Here is a 9,331-nt window from a genome sequence, read left to right on the forward strand (position 1 = left end):
CGGGATTGAGCCCGGATCTGTAGTGACGCCTCTAGACAGCTGTTCCACTCAGGAGGCTTGACGTGATTGATGGGTGACTAGGTGCATTGTTGTCAAGTAAATATGCTTATTCATTCATGATTATGGATACATTCTGCAACGAGTTAGCTGGCTTTGAATCTGCAACAGAACATGTCAACAAGTCAGTTCTGAATTGCTTTAATACAGCAGTGCATTCGGACACCATTCATTTAAATAGATTTCACCTCGATCATATACTGCATATAATTTTAAAGATGCACTGTCGCTTTAAGGCAGCCATGGCTCCTCTAGAGTTGAGGCCGACATTTTTCAATACAAGATTTTCCTTGCATAAATTATGTTCATGACGTAGTGCTAAAGGCCACATTTTTAGTCATTTTGGTGGATTTTACAGCAGAAGTCGCTTTTAGGAGGCATATGGAGGAATATGTGGGTAATCTGAATTGCAGTACCAAAGGACCGTCATTAAATATTGAGAAAGAAAGGATCCTCACGTTGCCAACCCTCCTTATCAATGCAAATATATCTTTTGTGTGCAGCCTTAGCGCCTGACTGGTGCTGTGAGATGCATTTTTAATTATGTGTGACTAAAACAAACTGTGGAAAAGCTTTTTAAAAGGGGAGAACCACAGAAATAAGACATTTTTTACGGTAAGTTGTTTGCTAAAATAGCATGCGTAAGATTACCATTGGCTATATAGCGCGACGAAATGGCGAGAGGAAATGAGTTTTTTTCGTTAATATGCAATGCTCTTAATTAGCATAATTTATATATTTATGATAAATAGAGGGAAATACATCAAATGCAGTCCCCAAGCATGGAATTGCGGGTCTTTTTTTTGTCGCGCATATTTTATGGGTAACATCGTGTCCTCAAATAGGTTACACTGCGAGATTTATTGGGGCTAGATTAGGAGTGGCCAGAGTACGGGGATCAACACCTGCCTAAGTTTTGACAGATCTATAATTTCTGTGTTGTGGTGTGCTTCGCGCGACTGATCTTTTTGATATAACGTCAAAATTTAAACATTTCGAATAGTCATTTGTCAGCTATAATCATTCTAGAAGACTAGATTTGTTGGGGACGTAGGCGGGCCTGTATTTTCTAGGCCGCTTATGATCAAGAAGCTGCCAATTCTTGGTGCATTATATGTTTAATTTTTCATGAAGACATAAATAAAGTAATACAGTCTATTATTATCACTGTGTGTGCACCCCAGTAGCCCCCAGTATACAAGTACACTGGACTAAATATCCTAGGTGTGACTTCTATTTATATTGCTGTCACTTATGTGGCATCATATGATTTGTTGTTTTTATACCCCTTAACTCCAGCTAGAAACCAAATTGTCACAGTATTAGATAGGCCCATAAGACACTAATGTGGGAGTGCTCGACGGTTTGCTATTGAACAGTCATTCTTTACATAGCTATAATAATAATAGTTTCATCTAGAGTAGCACAAATGTCTCCAACCATTAGGCCTACTTCATAGATTTAATAGAACAAGTATCAGCACACCACATATATGGGGATACAACTATTCATATAGGCAAGCCTAATACCTGGTAGTTTTGATGTTACAGTATTATCTTTCCTTACTCAGAATGTCAAGACAATGACTGCTTGGTGGTGAGAGCACTAAACCATGGATCCTCAGGATATCCCTGCTACTGATGCGCCCCTCACTGTCAATGAACAGGTACCACTAACTGCTTTGTAAACACTAGATGATTTCACATCAATTATACACCCCTGCCCAAATGTCCTAACTCTCTGTGTTGCCTCTGCTTCATAGTCCCGTGTCATAAGCTATTGCCACATCCATGTCGCCATGTATTTGGAATGATTAACCCCACACAATAATCTTGAGGTTGATATAGTAGCTAACCAAATGTCATCAATTAATACTGATTCGGTAACACTCCTAAGGTTTTTGCTATACTTTGTCATGCTTATTGGTTCATTGTGTATGTCTACTCCATCTGTGTCCTTTGCACTCATAGTCAGCTAACTAAAGCAATGTCTTTTTTTAATTACGAGCGGGGCTCTCAGAAAGCATTGTTTGAGCTGCTTGTTGGCTGATCTTTGTTGTAGTCATGTTTTTTTTTCTCCCATTTGTGTGCATTGTGCCCTAAAGTGTGTGCTTGGCCTCTCTGTTCTCCTTAGCCATTCACTGTCTGACTGCAGAAGTATTTTTTCAGCCATTAGGTTCCTGCACTTTGAAATACCCTGCCAAAGACAACCAGGTATGCATCCCTTCTTTCCTGCATTGCACTCTCTCTGTCTGCACCTTTCTCTCCAGCTCAGGTTTTCTCCCTGCCTCTCCTTCACATCTTTCATCGCTGGATCCACTCATACATCATGTGTTTGCTTTGTTATATTTACTAATGTTATACAAATTGGATAATTAGGATATGGTACAGATAGGGACTAGCTGTCTGCCACTGTTGACAAGGATTATGACAGGTCATACTCCTATGGCATGGTTTGCTCATGTGTAAACTCATGTTCTGATTCACGTGTAACCAATACACATGGTCCTCTACCTGAGTTGTCTCAATAGGTTGAGACTGAACGGTACTAAATTTAACTCAATACATCAGTGGAACGATACTGAGCCTAGTTAGATATTTATACCATATCATTGTATTATTACTACATGATTACCTCTCGGCCCTCCTCCTCTTCATGACTCGGAACAAAAACATCCACGCTGCTGAGAATAGATGATGATGAGTCATTTATTATGTATAGTTGCGTGACTTCTATACATAAAGAGTCTCAGGAGTGCAGATCTAGGATCAGGTCCCTTCTGTCCATCTTATCCGTTATGATCTGAGACACTTTATGAATACGGACCCTGGTCTTGTGTTGTGTTCTCCAATGCTGTGCAGGTGATAGTGATGTCTGGTCATGAGACGATCCGAGTCCTGGAAGTGGAGGTAGATCAAGCCTCTCTTCCATCCTCAGTGCCTGATGGGAGGACTGATTCGGGGGGTGAAGATGGGGGTAATCAGGCCACGGAGGAACCTGAGGCAGGCATGCAGGATAGCCAGAGACCACCCCACAACGCTGGGGGAGTAGGTGAGCCCTTTGTAGGATACCGATATGGTAGGTTAGATTCCATGCAATACAGATTATACTACATTTTGTTTACCGTTTCAGTGTAAAAATATTTCAGTTTTAAAAACAGAATTTAAGATTGAGGTGTGGTGTGTGCTGATGGTAGAATAGCAGTGTGTTCTCTCTCTGTGCTGTCAGTACTGGAGGACCAGGTGGTGTCTGTGGAGTCTGCAGACTCTGGTGTCCAGACTCTAGCACAGACTGCAGTTCCCATCAGCGTCTCCCTGTCGCAGTCACAGACCACCATGCCCATCACTGTGCAGAGCTTACAGGGCTTGCAGGGCTGTCAACAGGTGAGAACAATTAAACAAAAATAACTTTTCAACTACTTTTAGTGTAGTCATCGGTCATCTTGTTTATTTTTTTCCCCCACCCTCTTCTCCTTTTCCTCTCCCATGCATCACACTTTACCTGTCTGGATCTCACCTCTTCCTCCCTCATAACCCTCTTCCTCCTACCATATACCACCTCCTCCTTCTACCCCTCATCCTCCTCCTACCACCTCATACCCCTCCTTCCACCTCATACCCATCCTCCTCCCCCTGCTCCCACCTCACTCCTCCTCCCCCTTCTCCCACCTCACTCCTCCTCCCCCTTCTCCCATCTCTCACCCCTCTTGATCCTCCCTCCTCTTGTAGGTTCTGACCCAGGAGGGTCTGGCCACTCTGATGACAGGGATGATGGCCCAGACAGGCTCCCTGGCCCAGCCCCTGCTCATCAGCATGGCAGGGTCCATGGGGGGCCAAGGAGGCCTGGCTGTCCTCACCTTCCCCACCAGCAACGTAGCCACACTCCCTGGCATTTCAGGTGCCAGCCAGGCCGGAAGCCTCCTCAAACTACCCTTTGCTGGCTTGCAAGGCTTACACGGATTGCAAGGCTTACAAGGGCTGCAAAGTAAGACATGGCAGAGATACACACCTCAGAATGCAAAGCATTAATCAACATTGAATCAACAGTCAAGATTTATTTGGCTACCACATGGAGCTTTACCTGTATGTTTGTTCTCTTCTTTCCCAGCAGCCACTGTGCTAAATTCTGTCCAGCCCCAGCAGACAGTCTTCCAGCCTCAGACAGCATCACTACAGCAGGTCCAGGCAGCTATGCAGCAGGCTCAGCAGACAGTCTTCCAGCCTCAGACAGCATCACTACAGCAGGTCCAGGCAGCTATGCAGCAGGCTCAGCAGAACTCACAGGTGACTGCAGCCCAACTAGGCCAGGCCATGCCAGCCGTCTCTCAGCCCAGCGTGTCTGTGGCAACACTCCAGTCTGCAGGCCTCTCCATCAATCCTGCCATTGTAAGAATGTGTTTCTCTATTGTTATTGTGATGTGTGTGCATTTGTTTTTCTTTCCTAGATGTGTGTGTTTGGAAAAGATAGTCAGCAAGCCATGTTTTTTACTTAAAAGTTTGGACATGTCTGTGAATAACTTGAGCAAAGAACCTAATCCACATGAATATACTTTGTATTCAAAATGATCACATTATCGACAGTAGAATAATCTGGATGCCTCCGTTTCTTTCCCCAGATCAGTGCTGCGTCTTTAGGGGCTCAGCCTCAGTTCATCAGCGCCCTTACTTCCACTCCCATCTTCACCAGTGCCATGTCTGGAATCACCAGCCAGATCATCACCAACGCACAGGGACAGGTGTACAAACATGCAAAAAATTTAATAAGCTCACTATTTAGCAAGCACTAAATTAAGAATCACACTATTTTAACCAAGAGGTTTTAACTGTCTATTAAAGTTTTATAAACGGTCTATAAACTGATAATTAAGTTTATAAAGAACGTATAAACCCTCTTTAAACCCTTATGTCCTATAACTTGTTGTACAGTGTTACTGACAAATACATAACCTAATTCTCTTCAATGTGGCCTCCAGGTGATTGGAACCATCCCCCTGATGCTGAACCCTGCATCACTGACTGGAGGGGCTGCTACTCAGACTCTGAATCTCCAGGGTCTGCAAGGCCTGCAGGTGCAGACAGTCCAGCCACAGCTGGTTCTGAACACCCAGGGCCAGATCATTGCCACCATAGGGAATGGACCTGCTACAGTCCCCACATCTGCAGCTGTAATGCCTAAGCTTAGTGCTCCTGTGACATTCTCCAAGCCCAGCACTCAGGTACTGTAGGCCTTCCCCCTCCATTCATTTGTCCCTATGAGTGCTTTTGAGTGGTTATATTTTGTGTGAACATTTGGTTAAACTGGAAATGGTTGGTCTTTGTTGGATGTAACCATTAACCCATTGCTGACATTGACATTTCCCCTCAGGCTCAGGTAACAACAGTTACGCAATCACCTGTGGTCATCGCCCCACAACCGTCTGCAATGAAGACAGTCACTCCAATCTCCTCCTCATTCCCTATAACCTGTGGAGACACACCTACTGTCAACCAGCTCGTCAGCAGTGCGTAGTTTCACTTCTTAACTTTCCATTTATTTAACAAAGGAAATTCACATTGAGATTGAACATCTTTTTCAAGCGAGCCCTTGCCAAGAAAAAGCACATGTTCTCTCCAAACATTGATCTTGTTTTACAAGTAGTTTGATATTTATTCTTGTTTGTCTCTTTCCATCTTAAGAGCCACAGCAAGGGGGCACAGATGAGGAGGGCATTAATCTGGAAGAGATTCGAGAGTTTGCCAAGAACTTCAAGATCCGCCGGCTATCCCTGGGGCTGACGCAGACACAAGTGGGACAGGCCCTCACGGCTACAGAGGGTCCGGCCTACAGTCAGTCTGCTATCTGCAGGTAAACTCCTCTGACCTACTGGGTGGTGGCATCCCAGCACAGTAGATGGGTTTCTGAAATCCATTCTATCAAATATGATAAATAGTGTATGTTGGTATGCTATGGACAATGTAGTTCAAAGGCTACATTTTGAAAGTCTTTGTACTCGTAGGAAAACCTTAAGAAGAAATGTCTTCTTAACTGAAATGTTTTCCTTAACTATACACTTAAGAAGCAAGTTAATCAAAGTTGCTATTCCTCAAAAAGGTTATTGCAAATGTTCTTGCTGTATTTCTTATGTTTCTCCTTAAGCAAAAAGTTAAGAAGAAATTAGATTCTTGAAAATAGTTAGAGACCAGATGAAATGGGGTTAGGTGTTATTTTGAAGAGTAGATGTCGGGTACAATCTGGTTGATCAGCAGCTACTGTGTAATTAGTTTAAAAGTTGTTGTTCCTCTGTTGCCTCTTGCAGGTTTGAGAAGCTGGACATTACACCTAAGAGTGCTCAGAAGCTGAAGCCTGTGCTGGAGCGATGGCTGGCCGAAGCTGAGTTGTGGAACCAGAAGGGTCAGCAGAATCTAATGGAGTTTGTGGGTGGTGAGCCGTCCAAGAAACGAAAGCGTCGCACCAGCTTTACCCCGCAGGCTATTGAAGTGCTCAACACCTACTTTGAGAAGAATGCCCTGCCCACGGGCCAGGAGATTACGGAAATTGCTAAGGAGCTCAACTACGACCGTGAGGTTGTCCGCGTATGGTTCTGCAACAGGCGGCAGACACTGAAGAACACCAGCAAGATCAATGCGTTTCAGGTTCAGCTGTAAGCCTGTGCAGTAAGTAGGCGTGGACTAGTGGGGAAGTTGGCAGAACAGGATAATCAGCTAAAGAAGAATGTTTTGTAAAGACAGTAAAACAGAAAACCCTAGTAAGTTTCAAATTATATGGACTTTGGGAAGAAAATGAAAGACACTGAATGACTCTTGAACTGAGTCTTACTATATGGGACATAGAATACTCACTGATCTCCATATTTTTGTGTGTGTGTGGGAGAGAGAGAAAAAGACATTGCATGTGAAATGTGATGGGGTTTAATGTTCACAAATCCTCTATCAGTTTGACAACCTCTTGTTTCATTTATTGTTATACCATGTTATTATGTGAAACAATGGATGAAATTTGATAAGTGGTTTTATACACTTACAAGAACGTTTTTGTGAATTGTGTGGCAAATGCCTCAAAAAATATTTGGTTACATTACATTGTTACAGTTGTACAATGTCAAATTGCTCCATTCAGATATTATGCTGGTGCCACCAAAATAGTTTTGGAATTTGTACCTCTTTATGAAGTTTGTGTGATTCTGTGTGTGTAATGTGTGAATGTAGTCCTAATACTTTATGAAAGTATTCTGAGTCGGAAAAAGTTTACCATGGTAAAGGTTGTCATTTAGACGAGTTAATCTGTAAAAGCCACTTACAAATCTATTGTTTTAAATAGTTAACAGATGACTTGGTCTATGAGCAGACAATACAGAGTGAAAAGAGTTGAAAACATCCCCTGTCTCAAATGAGTCAGGCGTCAGTGCTGTTTAATGTGTACTGTGTATTGAAAATACTTACATAACATAAACAAATCATCAAATTAATCAAATTGATTGAATAAGACAACTTGACTATGTAAATTAATTGATTCATATATTGTACTTTTGATTCATAGAAAATACGGTTTCTCCACTGAAAGGAATGGTCAATTAGGGACAAACAAAATGTAAGGACTTATGGCTTGCCATCCCTTTTCTTTAACCTTGTAATTATTTGCACTTTAGTGACTTTAAAGTTATCTGTAGCAAATACCAACTGGTTACCCATCATATTTAAGTGGTCGATAAGTAAATGTTTTGAATGGCATACAGATTTCTAAATGTTTTAACGATCAATCTTCTGTGCGCCATGAGCATTAATTTTGTACGGTGATATTTACTTTAGGCAGTGGTATTTCAAAGAAAGAGAATAAACTACAATACTTTATTCTGGCCCAACTGCATATAATTTGTCTGTCTGTGATATGCCATGCTGAGCAGTGTAAGAATTAATTTGTTCCTCATAATTGCCTTTTAAGATTGACAATGTGTTTTCAGAGAGAAAGGAAATAACTGTTATATGAATCCTGTGTTATGTTAGTCATACACAACTGCCATTTCAGAGGTATAACCTACAACTTTTTTTTAAATGTTCACCAGTGAATTGTCTGTCTGAATAAGTTTGAGATGACAAAATGCATATCGTAGGTGAACACATTTTAATAGTGTAGTTCTAAGAATTAAACTAATTCTACTAATCATTTTGTTCATGTTGGGCATATGAAAATGTGTGCAGTATAAAACCAGCGATACATCTGAATTACTGAATACAGCTGAATTACTGCACTGTTGGAGCTAGAAACACAAGCATTTCACTGCACATGTGATAACATCTGCAAAATATGTGTACTTGACCAATTACATTACATTTTTATTTCAATTGAATCTGTGAAATCATTAAAGTGATTAAACTGTTGGATAATTTTGGATCATGGCATTCTCTGCCAAATATTAATAAATGCTTACTGAAAACCTCCCATGTGTTATTGTATTGTGTACCACTATGACTCTTGACTTAATTATGTCTTTGTTCTTATGTGATTTATATCAATCACTTGTCGCTTCTCTACAACATATGCCTTTGCATAAGCATTATGGTTCTAGCCAGACTTCCAAAGATCTAAAATCCTGGATATATGGAGCTTCTACCTTATTTCACACCTATCCCGTCTCTTCAGATCTACAAACAGGTCATTTCAGACAAGGCAACCGTAAATGATTTTCCACTCAAATGCAGTAGGTGGCGATCGTGTGCTTGTGCCACAAAAACTAGTCTGGTAAGAACACCATAGAATCCAGTAAATATTTGAAGTGAACATGTAAGAACACATGCTTTCTTGAATATATTCACTGATGAATCTAAGGACCATAAAATAGGGAGGACAGGTGTAGCTTTTTAGAGTTCCTGAGTTTAAGGTGGCAGTGACAAATTGAGTTGAGTTGCTGGCCATAGTCTTGGCTGTAGAATGGATGGAGGAGGTAATGAGCACTGATGAGCTTAAATTAATTTGTGTCACAGAGCAGACACAATGTATTGTATAAGATTTTACAGTGCCTGTTTAGGATGAGATAGATGGGGGTATTTGCGAGGTTCCTCTGGGTATCAGCTCATGTGGGAGTAGAGGGGAATGAGATGAATGTTCTCGCCAGGAGTCTCTCCTTTTCATAGTGTGTAGCCCAAACTGTTTAGACGCTACAGCCGTTTTCCCTAGAAGACCGATTTTCAGGATGTCTCATGGTCCGACAAACACTGCTGTAGCTCTGCCACCGCAGCGGAACTCCAACATAGGCAGATTTCATGGATTGAGACGCAGC

At 41.8% G+C, this 9,331-nt stretch overlaps 1 protein-coding gene across 6 annotated transcripts; it reads left to right on the forward strand.

Moving 5' to 3' along the window:
* The first annotated feature begins 301 nt into the window (after positions 1-301).
* On the forward strand, positions 302-8,492 carry LOC115132402 (POU domain, class 6, transcription factor 1-like). 6 transcript variants are annotated; one of them, XM_029665014.2, is made up of 12 exons: positions 302-672; positions 1,628-1,723; positions 2,226-2,270; positions 2,919-3,135; positions 3,286-3,440; positions 3,786-4,041; positions 4,165-4,340; positions 4,673-4,792; positions 5,030-5,272; positions 5,422-5,557; positions 5,733-5,901; positions 6,353-8,492. In XM_029665014.2, exons 2-12 carry the CDS (start codon positions 1,670-1,672, stop codon positions 6,699-6,701), a joined length of 1,920 nt encoding a protein of 639 aa, XP_029520874.1. In that variant the 5' UTR covers positions 302-672; positions 1,628-1,669; the 3' UTR covers positions 6,702-8,492. The 6 variants fall into 6 exon arrangements, with proteins under 6 accessions (XP_029520874.1, XP_029520869.1, XP_029520867.1 ...); XM_029665009.2 differs by having other exon boundaries at positions 4,168-4,442; XM_029665007.2 differs by having other exon boundaries at positions 304-672; positions 4,165-4,442.
* Positions 8,493-9,331: the final 839 nt, after the last annotated feature.

This window comes from Oncorhynchus nerka, linkage group LG7, assembly GCF_034236695.1.
Source record: "Oncorhynchus nerka isolate Pitt River linkage group LG7, Oner_Uvic_2.0, whole genome shotgun sequence".
Taxonomy (NCBI): domain Eukaryota; kingdom Metazoa; phylum Chordata; class Actinopteri; order Salmoniformes; family Salmonidae; genus Oncorhynchus; species Oncorhynchus nerka.

Bases quoted from the DNA above. Each gene is read 5' to 3' on its own strand.
- LOC115132402 (XM_029665007.2), top strand. From the start codon at position 1,670: ATGGATCCTCAGGATATCCCTGCTACTGATGCGCCCCTCACTGTCAAT. The intron at 2,271-2,918 runs GTATGCATCCCT...AATGCTGTGCAG, and splicing joins ACCCTGCCAAAGACAACCAG to GTGATAGTGATGTCTGGTCA. The intron at 4,793-5,029 runs GTGTACAAACAT...TGTGGCCTCCAG, and splicing joins TCACCAACGCACAGGGACAG to GTGATTGGAACCATCCCCCT.